At 34.7% G+C, this 20,634-nt stretch overlaps 1 protein-coding gene across 7 annotated transcripts in view; it reads right to left on the bottom strand.

Annotated features, from left to right (window-relative positions):
- MED13L (mediator complex subunit 13L) overlaps positions 1-20,634 on the bottom strand; it is a 278,625-nt gene that overhangs the window by 237,188 nt on the left and 20,803 nt on the right. For 6 of the 7 annotated variants that reach the window (XM_086348057.1, XM_086348053.1, XM_086348054.1 and 3 more), the window contains exon 2: positions 7,900-8,137. Coding sequence is in view for 3 of the 7 variants with exons in the window: in XM_086348053.1 (XP_086204179.1) it covers positions 7,900-8,137 (238 nt within the window). In the remaining 4 variants the exon portion in view is untranslated. Of the gene's footprint in view, positions 1-7,601; positions 7,724-7,899; positions 8,138-20,634 lie in introns of all 7 variants that reach the window. The other variant, XM_086348055.1, reaches the window with a different exon arrangement.

The raw sequence follows: 20,634 nt of genomic DNA, 5'->3' as shown, positions 1-20,634 counted from the left end.
AGAACTGAATTACTCTATGAGTAAATCACACAGTTTATGTTATATAGAGCTTTAGAGACAATAATGGCTTTAATTAAGGCATAAAGTATGGATCTGAGTTCCATTACAACTAGTGATATGACTAGGTCATGGACTTTTATAAGCATCCATTTCCCTGTGGGTGTGCTAACTCAAATGTATGAATGGACAGGACACTCAAGGAGTCCTCTCAATGATGAACCACCAAGATTCAGCCCCACTTTCTTCCTTCCTTTAAAAAACCTAGTTTTATTTTAGAGACTTCTAATTTTATCTTCTATATAAAACACTTCAAACAGTAAGACTGACTGAATATGTCAGCAAAGGATTTTCTTGTAAAGTGTGTAGCAAAAAGTGTTTTGTTCTCTAATGTGTAATTTTATATCTACATCACTCAATTTTAATCTCCAAATACGTGTTTTTTCTTGAATTAATTAGGCCTTTAAATTAACTTTTTCTCCAATTTAGCACATTTTAATTTCTTAGATCAATCTCTCTGAACAAGACATAAAGAAATTGCTTTACTGGACAAAGAAATCTTTATAGTACTTTAATGCATAGGAACCTATTTTAAATCTTAAAAGTATTCTATTAAAATAGAACAAGATTTTGAACCGTGTTCATCACTAAAACTACTTACGTATCAAGCAAAAAGAAAAAAACAAAAGCTGGAATACACCGAGAAAGTTTACCTACTTTTAGGTTAATTTGCAACCGTACTTGTGGTGGTGACTTTAACACCTCATTACTGGGGAGTTTTATTCAGGTTTACTTTATAGAGTAGGTAATTTTATATATAATGCTTATACATACTTACCAAAACATAAATCTACACACACACACACATACCCTGCAAATCAAATGATTTAACTTTTCCCTAAAGCAACCATCTTTAAAGTATAATTTTTCTTACCGTTTAATTTTCATATCATTAGAACATAAGTCCTTTACATGCTATTTCACTACAATCTCTATATAAATGTCTCATTTTTCATAGAAAAAACTAATTACATGGTTCAGTAAGTTGCCTGTGGTAACACATCGATTTTATTTACATTCAAAAATTAGACTTCAGCTTATTCTCTCAATTTCAAGCACATTTAGCTTAATAATTCTATCTAATCCATTACATCTTTTCCTATTCTTCATATGAAAGAATTCTGAAATCTTAACCATCATTTTACAATATAAATTTACTGCTTACCAAAGTCTTAATAAGTATTTTACTTTCTCTTTTAAGAATAAAATGTATAATTTTCTATTAAATCTTTCAGTAATTACACACTAGAATCACTTGTATAATCATACAATGAAAACTATTACTATTTTATAGTTTTTTAGCAAGCTAATTCTTTCAAAACAAAACACAGTGAAAACAAGGAATACTTTATAACTACTCAGAACTAGCTACCATTTACCACTCGGTTCATGTTTTCCATCAAAGTGTTTGCTTCTTTTGAAACATAAATGTATTTTTCTATTATCCTCCACAAAGCAAATATGAAAATTAAAGTAACATTTACTTTTCAGATACACTGTGTTAACAATCTCAAGAATTATTAATGCCATGTAATGAAATCTCCATATAAATGTTGATACATAAAATATTAATATTAGAAATCTAGAATGTTGTAGAATGGTATAATTCACTTGTTTTCAAAAACATTAGATTTATACACTTGAAGAATAAATAAATGCAAACAATGTGAAAAAAGCTTTTTCAATCTAGCCAGAGATTAATTTTAATGAATCATAAATGAACTATCAATAATGACAAAACAGATATAAAAGCAGAGTGGAAAGTCAGGGATCAGAAGAAATTTCTTTAGAAGAAAAATTCAAACTAAATGACGTTTTACCTAATTTCATTCCTATTAATTTTATATGTAAAGGTGTCATTACGTTCAGAGAAAGCAATTCTTTTTCATTGCAACTGAGAATAAATCCATTTACAATGCTGACTAAAATTCATTTCATTTAGTCAAAGATAATCAGAAATCACCAAAACCCAACTGAAAATTCACACTGTTAAGATACACATACATGGTAATACATTCCTGTGTAGACATACTTCATTGTCTATGATTTTATGAAAATTCAATGCCAACACTTCTCTTTTTAGTATTCTAAGCAATAAGTGGCTATTAATTTTCAGAGATTGGCTTGATCAACATAATTTGCCTTTGCGAGCTCTTGAATGTTTTTCATCCTTTCTTCTCTCCTCTGCCTGCCCCCCATCTTTCTCATGACTTCAGAACAATCTTCATTTGAACTTTTAACTGCTTTTGTAAAAGCAGATGATTGAAGAAGTACTCTATCTTTAAACAGGTTCAGGTTCTTCCTCAAGCCAGAGTGAAAAGTTATGGGGGAAAATAACAATCACAGTCTCAAAGTTTTGCCCCAAACTTAACAGTTACAAAAGTAGGAGGGCATCTTTATACTGGATATTTACACCTCACTGAGAATCAAAAACAGAAATAAGAATGCCTTAACTAGGTTTCAATCTTCTCACATCATCAAATAATTCAAAATTTCAAGTGTATTTATTATAAATCAACCTTATGAAAGGATAAACCATGCTATGTTAGAATCATTTAAGAGGTTTTTCATTCATTCATTCAATGAATGTTATTAAGCACATACACAACTAATCTGTGTAAGATACTTCTTCTGGACCAGGAGTTCTTTGGGTCAAGCCATCTCCAATCCCTAGAAGTCTGTGCTTGCTCTTTGTATGATTTTGGGACTCAAAGATTGCATGTCTTTCCCATTACTGACTAACAGGCAATGAAATAACCAAACAATTGTGTTTATAAAATGATTCTGTTTGGTAAATAAGAAGTCAATTTAGCATAATATATTATTCTCTAAAAATCAAACTGAAAAATGTGGCAAAGAATTTAGTCAAGCAAAAACAGCCCAGTTATAATAAAATAAAACGGGCAAAAACTATCAATATAAAGTTCAGTACATAGTCATTGGTATTTTTCAATTTAAATCTGTATCCTAAACTAAAAACATTTAATAACTCAATTCAGAATAAAATATTACAATATTATGGTCTTCCTGCCCATATTCAATATCTTATATATAATCTTTCTAATTATCTTTCTTGATCAGAAACCTGTAACAATTCCTCAAAATCTATCAGATTAAGTCCTTGCTTCAGTGAACTCCACACTATGGCCCACCTCCCCACTTTTTGTTTCCCCCAACTATCTCACTCATATCCCACGTTCTGGGCAAGCCTGCCTCTTCCACAGTTCATTCACTGCCTGAAGGCCCATTTACAGAGGCTACTTTCTCTGACTAGGGCAAATTCCATTGCAACCTATGTAACAGATGTATCCTGTAAGACACCGCAAGCCTCACAGCCTCTGGGCTTCACCCCTATCTCCCTATCTCTTTCCCTGAAGTCGCATCTGGTACTTCTGCGAGATCCCTAACTTAAACATTTGGAGCTTACTCCACTATATCATCATTATGGACTCATTTAGCTGCTTCCCCAGTAAGACTGTGAGCTCCTTAAAGATGAGGATTCATTTTTACACATCCAGGGCTGATCACAGCTCTTGCCTAATAGAGACTGAATAAACAGACCAGAAACCAAGGTTTCTCGCTAGGACTTACAGTGTTCTTGTGAAAACTTTATAGAACACTTATTTATGCATTAGTCCTGGAATTGAGGGCTTCCCTGGTGGCTCAGACGGTAAAGAATCCGCCTGCAATGCAGGATAGCTGGGTTCAATCCCTCGGCTGGGAAGATCCCCTGGAGGACATGGCAACCCACTCCAGTATTCTTGCCTGGAGAATCCCATGGACAGAAGAGCCTGGCGGGCTACAGTCCATGAAGTCGCAAAGAGTTGGACACAAATGAGCGACTCAGCACAGCACACACCTGGAACTGAATGTTTGCTAATGTGGAAAGCAGTCAATCTACTGTATTTCTCTTATATACTTACAGTGTTCCCTGCATTATACATATTTGTGTGCCTGTCTTATATCCTTTTCAGACTATAATTTATCAAGGGTAGAGATTTCAAAACCCTATAATTGGACCTGCTGATACAGGTACTTAGAGATGGAAACAAGGAAGGAAATACTTGTATATTCAGTATTCAGCCAGTGTCCTTTGATACCTCTATGTGGAAAAGGCAGTAAAGTTACAAATCTACATTACAGGGATCCAACAGAGTCAAATCTTAAAGTTCTGACCTCTTTACAACATAATTTAAGGTCTGTTATGAAATTCTGTTTACAGACTCTATCTAGACAAATTTCCTATGAATAGGAACATCTTCACTGCTCTCAGTTTATTATTCTCAGTTATTCGACATTAACAAACTCAAAAATGATTACTTCAATCTAAAAGTATACTTTAAAAAACTAGTATTTGACAAACATCAGCAAATAGTGAATGTTATACCACATAGATCAACTGCCAAAATGTTTTCATTTTAACATCTGAGTTAATTGCTGGTACTGAAGTAGCAGCAGTAGTCACAATTCTAGATTGGCTTGCTCTCTGTGCTTTTCTGAGTACTTAAACATTTTTTATTCTTGTAACCCAGTTTAGAGTGAGGAAACTGAAGCACGAATAAGGTAAATAACTAAACCAAAGATACAGAGCAAGCAAGTCAATAAGCAGGGATTGAAACCCAAACCTCTGAACCACTATGCTATACAATATAAACAACAACTCCCTGAACAAGAGCCCAAAAGTGTTCATCCAAGTGACAGAGACCAGTTATAAACGTATCTTAGTCTTCTCATAGACTATTTCATAGGTATTTTAAGCAATTGAACAAAAAATGTAATATAAAACTATGTGTATCCTACAGGATTGTTCTCCTTCTGCATATACTTAAATATAATGCTTTGTGACATTTCTTAGTAGAATGCTATTTGGGCTTAACTGTAAAAACAAAGGTAAATGCCTAACAGCATAACTAAAAAGCATTTTTTTAAAGGACAGTAAAATGTCCCTTAAAAATAGAGAATGCTACAAATAATGGTACCATTATCTTAATATTAAAGGACCCTGACAAAATTTACTTTAGTCAAAATGGAATCATTCTTACACATACTAGAGAATGAAACAGATCAAAAGTATCCTAAATCTGTGTGACTGCCATTACAATACTCCCCTGGTATCCTTTTTTCATGATTGCTCTACATGTCATATTCTCCCTCACTTGAAACAAAGCAGTCTTTACGTCACTCATTTTTCTAATTAAGTTTCATATATTTCCTAATATTAGTTGAAACGTAAAACTACTCTTTGCAACCACTTTTACCTACAGAAAAGATCATTTGCCTTGATCTAATAACTTTCACACTTTCAACATATTAAAAAGAGTAGATGTACTTAACAAAGTTATGATTGTTTCATCACGCTAATACTTCCCTGGTGACATACCAAAAAATAAACAGTTTACACTGTTTTCAGACTCAATAGGGAAGAAAATTAAAACGCAATCATTCTCAGGCGAAAACATTCATAAGACACCGTTAAGTGAAAAGGGCTGAGTTAAAAAACAGTATGATACCACTTTCATTTATACACAGAAACACCAAACATTAAAACTCTGCTTTAGACTTCGGGATTCTTGTTTTTTTGTTTTCTTCCTTTGGCAGTTCTGTTTTCCTAACTTTCTAATTAAAGTGTAATATTTCTGTAATTTATAAAACGATCTAAAAGAATTTAATCTTCAATATGTACCACAAAAAACACTTAAAACATGAACAAATGTACATAGGCAATCTATAGCAACTATAAAATATTCAAACAGGCTACATCTTTTCGTTAACACAGTAACAAAATTCATGAGAAATAACACAGTAACTTAGCAAGTTATTTCTAAAAACACTGACCATGTGCCTTTTTGGTATGGATAAATAACTTTATACATCAACTAAATAAGCTTAAGTAATAGTTGGGCTTGGTTTCATCTTCATTATAAAATGATTATTTGTGTTGCTAACAGTAAAGACCAGACCAAAAAGTTAAAACATAAAGGATCAACAGGGAAAAAGAAAGAGAGTGAGACTGAGTCAGAAACAATCACAGAAAATGAAGGGGAAAGAAATGGAAAAAAAAAAAAAAAGTTATATTCCTCTACCATGTGTGCAAAATACTGTGAAAGAAGAAAAAGATATGCTTTGATACTTAAATGGACAAATATAAATGCTATCTTTTAGGAGGTATTTTATTTTAAAAACTCTGATTAAACGGAAACCAGATGTTTAAAACTAATTTTACCTGAGTTCACTGCAAACTACATGTAATAAGCTTTGAGATGTACATAATTCTGAGATTTTGCTGACTAACCAGCTAGGTAAGCAATCTTACCCAGAATAGATTCTTATATATATATAAACCAAATACTCTAAAAAACTATGGGAGAAAGGTTTGAGCTGAACAAATGGACCATAAAGTAAACAGCTCAATTAGTCCACTGTGGTTTACTGCCCTCTGGCTGTTGTGGCAGGAGATATCACAGATAAAAAAAAGTGGCTGTAAAGAAAAGCCAGGAAGGTGTCAAGCAGAAGTTGGCGGGAAATCCTTTAGGGAAATTTAGATGCTTTAAAATAGATCCTCAGATACATTAAAATTAGTTTTACTCCTTCCTATAAAAAAAAAAATTAAATATACGCAGTAACAAAACATTCAAACACTAACCAAAATTTTTCAACCACAAATTAATAAGAGTAATTTAGCCATTATAACGGAGAAGGCAATGGCACCCCACTCCAGTACTCTTGCCTGGAAAATTCCATGGACGGAGGAGCCTGGTGGGCTGCAGTCCATGGGGTCGCTAAGAGTCGGACACGACTGAGCGACTTCACTTTCACTTTTCACTTTCATGCATTGGAGAAGGAAATGGCAATCCACTCCAGTGTTCTTGGCTGGAGAATCCCAGGCACGGGGGAGCCTGGTGGGCTACCATCTATGGGGTCGCACAGAGTCGGACATGACTGAAGCGACTTAGCAGCAGCAGCAGCAGACATTATAAATGCTGGCTCTAGGAGACTAAGTCCAAAAGAGTTAATGACCTATCCGAACTAAAAATCAGAATTAGCCCTGATTTAGAAAAATTCTTTAGCATACTAGACGAAAACATTTAAGGAAAGAGGTAAAAAAGTTTTACTAGAAATTCAAAGAATATCAATAAAATTTCCTCTGGTTATAAATTGGTGGTAAATACAAAAAGTATCGATAGCTCAGAAAAATCAAAGTCTTATACTAATTCAAAATTTCCAGATATCAGAGGTAATCTGAAGTTAAACATTAGGCAGCATTAGAGCAAATAATTCCTGGAATCACCTACTTACATAAAAAGCAGGAACAAAACACAGGAAAACATGCTACATCAAAACCAGAGTAGATTCTTTACATAAATCTTTCTTTAAATATACTATGCAATGACACCTCATAGTTCTGTCCAATAAGGCTTGCACTAAGTTTCTATTATCACTTTACAATTTTCCACCAGAGCTCAGCTGGCAAAAACTATAACAGCACGAGTCCAAAAAGAAAAAAAAAATTCTTTTCATTTCACTGACTTGCTCTAATAACTCACATTTCACTATCATTTTAATACAGTAGATCTTAGCCTCAATTCCAACCCAAACACCCAGGGGACACTATACTTTAATAGAGTGGCTCTCAAGGTACTGAGTCCCAGTATGAATGGGAAAGAATCTGAAAAAAAAAACAGGGGTGGAAAGAAGAGGGGTGAGTAAAGAGGTTCCTTTGACACAAATCCATTAAATACTTGGATTTTTCTTCTTAGCAACTCTTAATAACCTTTTCAGAATTTACCACTATTCAAAACATATATAATGCAGATAGTTTTTAAGAAAAAACAAAAAACTTACCCTGTAGTTCATGATGTATTACACCCACTAGATTGGGTTCGTCTCCCCACCAGAATATCCATAACTCTTTGCAATCTGGTTTGACATCACGGCGCCATACACACAGCAAGTTGGCTTGGAGACAGCGGATGAAACTTAACAGGATTGGATCATCTTGGGCTGGGGCTGAAATTATGGGTCCACAGTCCCCGTGCCCTCCAAAATTGTACCTACGCCATTTGATTCCTGTGAGTTCAGCCTGGAAAAAGAAAATTACAATTTTGACTGTTTTCTTCACATAAAGAACACTAAAAACAGGCTTCAATACAGAAAAATAAATCTGCTAAAAATAATATTTACAAATTTCTGTCAATCCTTGATTTTTTTTAAGGGGGTAGAAAGTTCATTTCTTCCTATCAAGATTTCTAAATACATTATATATCAAAATACAGCAAAAAAGTAATCATTTCCTGTTGAACCGTTTTTTATCTATTATTTACTATAAAGTCCCTATACATAAAACTTTCTATATTATTATTCCTTATTTAACTCATAAATTACATTTAGAAATCAAGAGTCTGTAGAACTGAAATAATTTCTTTCAAAGAATTTCCTCAATTTCATCCCATCCAGAAACTATAGTTTAAATCTTTTTTAATTGGGGAAATACAATGCAGTAACATAGTACTTCATTATGAAAGCCAAAATAACCTGCTAATAAACTAATGGAATGTTATCGGCAATTTATTCCTGCTATTTAGTGTGTGGCACACAGAAAAGCTTTCCTTCTATAACAATTCCCTAGTGCAGTTTGGTCTTTTGTTTTTAAAACACATTTTGAAACATAGTAACTTTAAACCAGCTGAGAGCAGATCCTCTATCTTTGATCTGTCTTGTGAATTTGTATTCTAAAATTTCTTAAGTATTAAGTTTAAAAAGAACGAAGTTTCAAGGATGTTTCAACACAAACAAAAGCTGAATTCCTTACTTGACTAGGAACTACAACTATGTATTCAAAACTGATAGTAAAACTTATTCATAACATAATTCTGTACCAAAGAGTCCATGTATCCCTTGCATTTAACCCTTACTCACTCATATTCCCCCTCCTCACACCACTCCCAACCACCAAGTTAGTAATTTTTGTCAAGTTGCTTTTCGAAAAACAAGAACCACAGGTGAGAAAAATAACTGTTACCTTCTACTAGCATAACTAAAACAAGCTGAAGTCCTAAAACAATCACTATATATAAAGAACATCTCCAAGAAAAAATTATCAGTTTTCTTCAATCCCCAAAAAAGCATCACTAAAAGAAAATGATTCCAAAAATACAAACACCCAAACTAGAACTGTCTGAAATTCACTAATTTTTCCTTTCACAGTATGAGATGTGGAAATCTAATCTTTAATGAAAATTCTCAGTAAAACCTGGTATTGGCATCATTTAGGCTTTCTCTTTGGACCACTTGGTTTTTCCTACAACTAAATATACCTGGCCAAGGAAAAGGTTCAAACAAAAAAGTAAACTAATCACACAAGAAATAATTATTTTCCATTATCATATGAGAAATAATTATCAGCATACTTTCCTGTTTTTCTGTACCTAAACATTTTGAAGTTTACATGTTTTCATATCCTTTTTCATTTACTATAAATATTTTTTATATTACTAATTACCATTCAAAAATAATATTTTCATACTACTCACTGCTTGGAGAAAACAATTTATTCAATAACAACTGGACAATCTTCATTTTTCTCACTATTATAATTATTATAACTGGAGAACATCCTTGAACATTATTTTCCTCAATTATTTCCTTAGGAGAGATTGTTTGATGCAGAATTACCAAAGACTACAAATATTTTAGTCTTTGGTAAACTCAGAAAAGAATGCTACCATATTGCTTTTCAGTAGTCTCATCAACACAAATAACGTCCTCCCAAACTGCCTATCTTTAAAAACTCCTATCAGTTTAATAAAATGGTATGTCCTTGTACTAACTGGTAGTCCTCATTCCACTTAGAGAAAATCATTATCATATATTTGATCTGATTTGAGCCAGTTTTCCTGGGTTTGACTTCCAGCTCTGTACTTATTAGCTGGAGGCAGAAGTATCCAGCAAATCATTTAATCTTGGTCTCTCAGTTCCCTTACAAGTAAAATGAGAATAATGGTATTCAGAATTGATCAAATGAGTTAGTATACACAGACAGTGCTTAGGACAGTGCCTGGCACAGGGCCAAAAACATAAATGATACTGCTGTCATTACTAGTATAGTTGTACTGCTTCCCTTCAGTTGTCTGTGTTTTCTATCATATAGATTTGTTTCTTCAAATAAAAGCAATATGTATGTATCTGTTTATGTTTTAATCAGAAAGCCAAAGATCAAGCTTTAAATATGTATCAAAGAAGGTATTAAATAAAAAGACTACGTGGGAGCAATTGAAATCAGAAAAGTAGAAGACTTGTTCAATCACTCAGTCGTGTCCAACTCTGTGACCCCATGGGCTGCAGCCAGCCAGGCTCCCCTGTCCATGGGATTTGGGGGTTGCCATTTCCTCTTCCAGGGGATCCTCCCAACCCAGTGATTGAACCTGCATCTCCTGCACTGCAGACAGATTCTTTCCCACTAGAAGACTAACTTTTCTTTCATCACGTAAACAAGCATTCTATGCCCAAGGATCCTGAGGAAGTGAGGGGAGAGGGAGGTAAGGGGGGGAATGAAAATATACCAATGAATGCGAACCACTCAGCAGTCCATCGGGTCACAAAGAGTCAGAAACAACTGACAGACTAACACTAATGTTTACACTAAACGTATTTAAAAGGTTAGAAAATTTAAATATATCAGATATTTAAACATCAGGTGAGTCAGTTCCCAAGAAAATCTATGAACCGCAATTTACTCATGAAAATCTACGAACCGCAATTTACTCACAAGAATAGTTTCACCTGTAACATCCAATATGGCTCGGCAGACAAAAATACTTGGCTTTGATTCAGGAGAATGGTTTCCTAATCCTAGCACTTCCACTAACTTCCTATCAGTGCTTCTATGGTCTCAGTGGTAAAAGAAAGCCGCTGCCACCTGCTCTCTATCTTTATGGAGTTCTTCTAGCAAGTGATATAATACAAATGCAAGTGACATTACTTCAAAGCTACAAACTTAATCTCTTTATAACTAATTCAGCCAGAAGTACTAAAAATGTCCAGTCATTTAAAAACAATTTACCCCTTTACCTTAAAGCTAAATATCACTATACCAATCTTCAACGGAAAATGTAACAATGAAACACCATTAAAGCCTAACATATATCTAAGTATAAAATGAATGTTCAAAGATTTAGCTTTACATTTTGAATTAGTGATGGACAGGGAGGCCTGGCGTGCTGCGATTCATGGGGTCGCAAAGAGTCGGACACGACTGAGCGACTGAACTGAACTGACTGAACTGAAGAGGAAAATGATTGAAACACTTTGCCCATGAAAAAAAAATTTTATCATGGATATAGATTCAATTACACTATTAAAATGTCCTTATATGCCATGATCATGTTTATAGTTAAAAATCAATTCCACACAAAGGTCTGGTGACCCCATTTCTGACAAATGTATATCTCCAAGACTCAATATTCTTGAGGCAATCCTTTAAAATATTTCTAGATGCAAATTGTCCCCAAAATGAAACTATTTCTCACTGTCAAAGATAAACAATCCATATTTATACTTAAGATTGTTGTTGTTCAGTCGCTCAGTCGTGTCCAACTCTTGTGACCCCATGGACTGTAGCCCACCAGGCTCCTCTGTCATTGGAATTATCCAGGCAAGAGTACTGGTGTGGATTGCCATTTCCTTCTCCAGGGGATCTTCCCGACCCAGGGATCAAACCTGCATCTCCTGGGTTGGCAGGTGGATTCTTTACCACTGAGCCACCAGGGACTCCCTAAGCTTAAGATTACATAGTTTTAAAAATATAGAATCAAAAGTATAAATATATAAATATTTTTATTCATCACCTACTTAATACCAGGCACCACAGCAGGGTCTTCACATAGAATTTCTAATATGAGGCACCATACTAGGCTTCATATGTAATTTCTACATATGAGGCCTTCATATGTAATCTCTAATCTTGGCCAACAGCTAAAGAAATTAGAAGTCAGAAAAATTAAATAACTCTTCCATAACCACACAGGTAGCAACTGGCAAATCCCAAACATAACTGAATTTAAAGCATGAATTCTTTCTACTCTGCCATAATGTTTCATAGGGCTAATGGTAACAAGTAGCCCTAGAGGATTATAAAATAGTACAAAGAAACTGTCATCAACTCAAGTTAGCAATGACAAGACCTCATGGCCATACATTCCAATTTAAGAAAGTTCATGAATCTTTCTTCACTCTTCCTGAGTTATTAAGAAAACTAGTATAAGACTGCTCACTACACCATCCCATAAACAGAAGAGATTAATTTCACTCAGATAATTACATACTCCTGTACACATTACCACTGTAAGACCATAACCACACAAGCTAATTCTTAGGGTATGTATAACAAACCAATAAAATAACTACTCTAATAGTAACAGAGACTGGAGGGAAGTTTTCTCAGCAATGGCTAGTATCAGCTGCAAAGGTAGTCAAGGTCCTTGGGGAATTGAACTTAACCAGAAGAGACTCTCCCAGCCAAAACAGTAGCTCAATTCAGAATGGTTCTAACTAAATTGCAACAGAATCAGGATAACTGCATTTTCTTATGACATGAATGTATTTAAAGAAAATTTATATTGAATCTTACCATCCTAATCTTTAGGTACTAATGTAAGAAGTGAGCTGATAAATTTTCCCACTGGAGGTCACTTATTTGCACTGACCCACTGCAATCAGATCCCTTGTGACCAACATACATCAATACTTGCAAAGTGGCTCTCCAAAGTTAACTGTATTCAGAGGCCATGGAATAGAGTAAAACTAATGTAACTTGACGGAGAAGGCAATGGCACCCCACTCCAGTACTCTTGCCTGGAAAATCCCATGGACGGAGGAGCCTGGAAGGCTGCAGTCCACTGGGTCGCTAAGGGTTGAACACGACTGAGTGACTTCACTTTCACTTTTCACTTTCATGCATTGGAGAAGGAAATGGCAACCCACTCCAGTGTTCTTGCCTGGAGAATCCCAGGGACGGGGGAGCCTGGTGGGCTGCCGTCTATGGGGTCGCACAGAGTCGGACACAAGTGAAGCGACTTAGCAAGCAAGCAGTGTAACTTGAGAAGAATGAACCCCGGGTATATTATGGAAAGAACACTGGCTGCAGGTCAGGAGACCAAGGCTCTAGTACTAGTTTTTCAACTATTTAGCTAAATGGTATCAGGAAATCTCCATCTTAGGGCACCTTGGCAAGGTGATACGGCTGACCTAGATACTATAAAGAGCTCATGTCTCCTGACCCAAGCTAATTACATCCCACTCACAAACGTGACTTGTAAATGAAACTGACCCTCATTAGAGACATTTGAATTTTCAAGAAATAGGTGAAATAAAGATTTCTCAAACTACAGAACAAGCAGCTTAATATCAATCCTTGGCAGGATTCTAGGATGATCTGTAGAAAAGGCAGATGTGATCATCTGGGACTAACGTGAGTACATGAGGAAATTTCAAGTCTGCCTCACACCACTTCCTCCTGTGATAGGGTTACTACGCTAGCAGATCAGAAAAATATAGCTAACAAACATATTAAGTCACCTCTCAACGAGTCAAAGGAAAGAAAAAAGTTAGGATAACAGAAAACGTCTGTTAAAACATAACTAATCAGCTCCAGGTAAAGATGGCAGAACAAATACACACATCTGCTTTTGCTCGCTCTTAAATCCCTCAAAAAACCCAGTAAAGAAGTTTGTTTCTTTGTTTTGTTCCCTTAAATCAGAAAATCACAACAGTAGGTAGCAGAGATGAGAGCATCCAGATTTTTAAAGGTAAGTAGCCAACGCTCAAGAGGTCAGGAGCCTTATTAGGTACCTAAGAAAACTGAATCTGGGCTGTGGTGAAAGCAAAGCTACAACCCAGTTTACACAGAACGATAAACACAGGTACAGTCGTCCCTGAGTATCCATGGGGGATTGGTTCCAGGACACTCCACAAATTATCAAAATCTGTGGATGCTCAAGTAGTTTAAATAAATGGTGCATAATTTGCATTTAACCTATGCATATCATTTAACCTATGCATATAATTATCAAAGAACTAAAAGGGCTCTTAGAAATTTTAAAACAATGATGCCAGAAACGATAAAACATCCAGAAAAGGGCTGGAAGATAAAGTTTCTCCCAGAAAGTAAAGCAAATAAAAATAAATAAATAAAAATAGGAGGGTGGGGGGAGATAAAACTAAAGGATCAGCCCAGGATGTTCAAAACCAAATAAAAGAGCTTTCAGAAAGGGAAAACACAGAAAATGAAAGAGGAAATGACCAATAAAATGATTCAAGAAAATTTTGAGGGGTGAAGAGGTAAGGGTGGGGACAAAAATGCAAATTTCCAGATTGAAAGGGACTCACAGAAACCATATTACTGTAAACTTTCAACACAATGCAGACAAAGACAAGCGCCTCAAAGCTCCCATATAGTAAAACGGGGTCAGGAATCAGAAGGATTTCTGACTTCTCAACAGTAATACTAGAAGCAAAAAGGCAATGGTGTAGTATCTCCAAAATTCTAAAGAAAAAGTATTCCAAACTAAACATCTATGCCGATCTAAATTATCTATGAAGTGTAAAAGCAGAATACATTTTAGAATATGCAATGTGTTTTTTAAAAAAATAAAAGGCACCCTTTCTTAGGAAGCTACTGGAGGCATACTCCATGAAAAGGAGGGAATAAACCGTAAGTAGCCATGAGATTTAGGAAATAGATTCAACATGGGAGGGAGCAAACGAAGCCCTAAGATTACAGGAAATAATCAGATGATCCCAGGTTGTGAACTGTGCACCAGTTAGAGGGCAACCAATCCAGATTATAAGAGGTCAGATGGCTCCAGGGAAGACCCTGTCACAAATCTGGAACTGACAGAACACCGGATATTTGAAAGTCTTTTAAATGGAGATTCAAATATTAGGCAAAAGGTTTGGTGATGAATTAGTAAAAAATACATAGAAAAGTAAATAGTCCAAAAGCAAGCAAACAAAATCCAGATAATTACCATCTTCGAGTTACACAGAAAAGAAAAAGTAATCAGAGTTTACTCGATGGCTCTGCCATATATTAACATAATCAAGTGAATGTTAACACTGAATACTGAGCTAACCAAAATTACAATACAGCTATTTTGGTGAAATGGAAGGATGGAAAAGGCATATTTGCTTAGTAGGCGGGAGACAGAATAAGCTAAATCTTGATTTTCAACAGTGGAAGGTTCAGAATTTTAAAACCTGAAAGTAATTATAAACTGTATTTAGAAACATTTAAAAATTAAGATAATGAACAAAAGTAGATGAACACGTATGTCTCTGGAGAGGGTAAAATAGGGGCCAGGAGTAAGGGAATGCTATTCACTAAACCTAGGAATTCCCTGGAGATCCAGTGGTTAGGACTGACTGTTATCACTGTCAGGCCTGGGTTCAAATCCTGGTTGGGACACTAAGACCTCACAAGCAGTGTGATGCAGTTAAAAGAACAATAAAAACCTTTTAGAATTATTTGATTCTTTAACTATGTCAGAGTACAATTCTGTTCTAAAATTTTAAAAAACACTAATCAAAATGTAGCAAAATATTTAATACATACAAAAAGTTAAAACTAATTTTGAGAACTCACTTATACATTTTTACAGACTGATTTTAGGCAAATTCTTAAGCTTCAGAACAACTTAATATCCCATAAATTGTGTTGCAAAGCCAGAAACTTATTTTACTGGGGGTTAAGATAACTGTTGTTATCTGTTTCTTCTCTCCATTTTTAGACTATTAAAACTCTAGGTGGGCAGAGACATGCTTCCAGCTGCATGCTCCCTCCCATCTAGCTCCGCTCACAGAGGCAAGGAGCACAACAGGGCACTGGGCCTCTCATCTGACTCTCATCCAACATGGTATTTTCATGTTGTGAGAAACGCAGTACGGTAACTCCCTCCATACAATAAGTTGTATGTCAAACACGCTTTCTAACACATACATACCTTTGCTGACTCATAATAACTTTTTCCCTCAACTGTAACTTTCTTCCCAGCCCTCAGTTTACCAACACTATTTCAAAAATATAAAGATTTTAAAAATGGAGTGTAGCATGAGTGGAAAGGGGTGTTTTATTTGACAATGACCTAAACACAAACAATGTGAAGTAACTTATTTTAAAAGTTACTGCCATCCTAAGCTACACTGATAAATGTATAGTATCTAGATCCTATATAACAGATTTTAAGAGTCACTAGTCAATCCTGCTTTCAACTCCTAGCTCCTTAGTTTGAGAAAAATCTAGATAAGGTGCAACAAATTAACAGATTAGGATGAGGAAATCTAAACATGTCATATGGCTAGAGGTTATATGGCCTCATGTTCCAATTCTTTCAATCGAATAAATAGCAGAAAGAAAATAAACCCACAGCTGAATTAAGTTGAATGAAGTTAAGAGGCTGAAGAAATTTGAAAAATCTTCAAATTTAATCACAAAGAAGACTGATACAGGAAAGATGAAATCAATTTGCTCAGAACTGACCCAAGTAGTAGCAGACAATCAAATGGAAAAAACTAAAACAACAATGAGAGCTCACTGAAGAAAACAGCCCTGACTGGCATCCCTGAGAATCATAGATATGGGGGGTTAGCGAGAAGCTGGTCAATGCTAGACGTGGCTTCAAACATCGAAGAGCTGGTTAAACAGTATGATTTATAAGGTTCCTTTCAAACATGAAATATGTATCTCCTCCCTTTCAAGCATACGACTTCGTAACTCTAATATCATTTGTATCTCAGTCAAGTAGCTCAGGGGGTAGCAAACTAGGGCCTGCAGGTAGGCCACTTATTTTGTAAATTAAGTTTTATTAGTACACAACCACACCACGTATTGTCTATGGCTGGTTCCACAATACAACCACGCTGTTCAACCTGAAGTAATGAACTCTCTGGTTCTCTAAGGAAAAGTCTGCTCATCCCTAAACTAGGATAATATACACAGGCAAATATGACACTTAAAATATAAAATAAGAAGCACCAGAATTATCCTCCCACCATAAACAATCAAAAAACCAGACCAAAAAAAAAAAAAAAAAGGAAACTGGTTTCAGATACTGGACGGCAGACAACACAAAGGTAGAATCTCTGAGGTAAAGAAAACCAATGAAGCAGGTCCTATAGAGTCTACGGTAACTAGAATATATTAAAGTAGATCACCAGAAAAGACAGAGTTTATACTGAAAAAGAGCTCCAAAGATCTGACAGGGTCTCTTCCAAGGCTGTTCCTAAATACCAAGTTGCACATTTAAACAAAATTCAACAGGTGCCAGGCAACCAGGGAGTTCAGTGAACTCAGAGCAATATAAACCAAAAGAAAAAAGAAAATCAAAATATATACAATCAAACATCTGAAAACCTGAGATAAAAAGGAAAATCTTCTGCAATGACAGGCAGGTTCTTTACCACTAGTGCCACCTGGGAAGCCCCAAAAAGAAAAATCTTAAAAGCTGTCAAGAGGGGAAAAAAGAAACACATTACATAAGTAGAAGCAAACAATATTTACAACAGATTGCTCAAAAGAAAATATGCAAGCAGAAAATAATGGAACTTGGGACTTCCCCAGTAGTCCAGTACTTAAGAATCTGCTCTTCCCATGGGTTCAATCCCTGGTTGGTTAACTGGGATCCCATATGCGACACTGTTAAAAAGCAAACAAACAAACAAAAAAAAACCAACAACTGAACAAGCTGAAAGAAAAAAAATCTCCACTCCTATAACTCTAGATCAAGCACAAATCTTTCAAAAATGAAGGTAAAATACTTATTTTTTTTTTAGATCAACAGAAACCAATGGACTTGTACTTTAATAAATGTTAACTACAATAAATGCTTTTTAAAAAGTTCTTCTGTTACAAGGAAAATTTATCAGATGGAAACCTAGATCTACACAAAAGAATAACAAGCACCAGAAACAGTCAATATATAAATATAAATCATGTATTCTCATTTTGAAATTTCCTGAAAAGCTAATTAACTGTTATTGCAAAAATAATGGATCATGGACTGGATACTGGATATAGAAAAAAAATTTAAAACAACAGAACAAAGGCCAGAAGGAGAAAGTGGATATACATTGTTCCATTAACATAAATGAAAAAAATGCACTATTTAGAGGCAAACTGTAATAAGCTAAAGATGCACATTATAAACCCTTAACCAGTTCTTAAAAACTAAAGAAGCATATCTAATAATGAAGACAATATGGACTCATTCCCCAAAAAAAAAAAAAAGTACTCAAAATAACCCAAAAGTGAAAGTGAAGTTGTACAGTTGTGTCCGACTCTTTGCGACCCCGTGGACTGTAGCCCCCCAAGGCTCCTCCGTCCATGGGATTCTTCAGGCAAGAATACTGGAGTGGGTTGCCATTTCCTTCTCCAAGAAAATAACCCCAAAACAAGGAGAAAAAGACAAAAAAAGAAAGAAAATGGGTGCAACAGACAAGAAAAAAGCCAAAATAGCTGATTTAAACCCAATCATATCAATATAATTATACAATTAAAAGACACCAATTCTCAGAGTGGATAAAATATTTAAAGGCCCAACTATATACTGCTCACAAGAAAAGTACTTAAAGAGTGAAATGACATAAAAAGGTGTATCAGGCAAGCATAACTTCTAAGAAAACCAAGTGACTACATTAATACCAAAGTTGACTCCAAAAGGACTATTACTAGGACTAGAGAGAGAAATTTTATAATGAGAAAATGGCAATTCTTCAAGAAGACATAAATCCCAAATGTGCAGGTATCTAATAACAAAACTTCAAAATATATGAACCACAATACAGATATATATATCTAAAAGGAGAAATTGACAAATCCAGAATTATAATTGGAGACTTCAACAGGCCTCCTCTCAGCAACTGATAAAACAAGTAGACAGAAAATCAATAAGGATATAGAAAAACATGAACACTATCAACCAACATAACCAAACTGACATTTATAAAACATTATAACTCAACAAAAGACTACACATTTTTTTTTCAAATGCACATGGAACATTCACCAAAAGAAACCATATGCTGGGCTATAAAATAAATATCAATGTATTTTCAAAAGCTGAAATCTCTGAACAGAATTAAATTAGAAATTAACGAAGTATCTCCAATGCTCCCCTACCCCACAAATAACTTTTAAATAATGCACAGGAACACCTCCTGCCAAAAAAAAACACAAGGGAAACTAGAAAATATTTTGAACTGATTATGACAACAAAATATACTGAAATATGAGGGCTACAAGTAAAACAGTGCTCAAAGAGAAATCTGTAGCATTATATATTCATAGCAGAAAGGAAGAAATGTATAGAATTGCTCTAAGCTTCTTCCTCCGGAAGTTAGAAAAGGTATAAATTAAATAAAATGCAAACTGACGGAAATAATAAAGCAAAGAAATAAATGAATTATAAAACAGACTAACAAGAGACAAATCCAATAAAATGAAAAGCTGGTTATTTTAAAAGATCAATAAGATTGACAAACTTCTCACTAGGTTAATCAAGAGAGGTAAAAAAAAGACAAATTACCATTATCGGGAATGAAAGATGAGAAATTACTCCACATCGTAATGACACTGTAAAGATAATGTAATTACTATAAACAACAGTATGTCAATAGTTAAAACTACTTAAATGGACTTCTTTGCAACAATTACAAAAGTAACACACACACAAAGACCTAAATAGCCCTTTATTAAGAAGTGGAATTCATAAATTAAAATCTTCCCTAAAAGAGTTCTCTAAGGCAAGATGGCTTCACTGGTAAATTCTATTCAAACATCTAAGGAAGCAATACCACCAATTCTACACAAACTTTAAAAAAACAGAGGGACTACTTATCAATTCATTTTTAGGAGACCAACATTACTAAGACCAAAGATGTTACAAGAAAAGAAATCTACATGTCAATATCTTTCATGATCATAGATTTAAAAATCAGTAACAAAATATTGGCAAATCAACTCTAACATTATATAAAAATGATAATACAGGAGTTTATTTGGGGTATTAAACTTAGTAGCATTAGTTTGAAAATCCATCAATGTAATTTCAGTCAAGTTTAGTTCAAAAACTCATCAATAAAATACCCCATATTAACAAAACTTGTGATCAACCCAACAGAGAAAACATTTTACAAAATTCAACGCCAATTCATAGCAAAAAGATTAAGCAAACCAAGAATCAAAGGAAACTCTTGCAACTTGATGTACATTCTTAATACATTTCTATTCAACTTTGAACTATAGATCCCTCCCAATCAATGCAATAAATAAAGCAAGGAAAAGAAAAGGCATACAGATTAGAAAGGTGTAACACATCATTTTTATTCACAGACAACAGCATCATTTACATTTAAAAAGATAAAGGGACTTCAGAAGAGCTACTAAAATTAATACAGTTGACCTTCAACAAACACAGGTTTGAACTGTGCAAGTCCGCTAAAATGCAGAATTTTTTTAATACTACAGCACTACATGATTCATGGTTAGCTAAATCTGTGGATGCAGAACTGGGGATATGGAGGAACCAT

Source organism: Bos grunniens, chromosome 17, assembly GCF_055505025.1.
Source record: "Bos grunniens cultivar Pamir isolate PY7600 chromosome 17, Bosgru_T2T1.0, whole genome shotgun sequence".
NCBI lineage: Eukaryota > Metazoa > Chordata > Mammalia > Artiodactyla > Bovidae > Bos > Bos grunniens.
The sequence above is the reverse complement of the archived record's forward strand: the minus strand, read 5'-3'. Positions and strand labels throughout refer to the sequence as shown.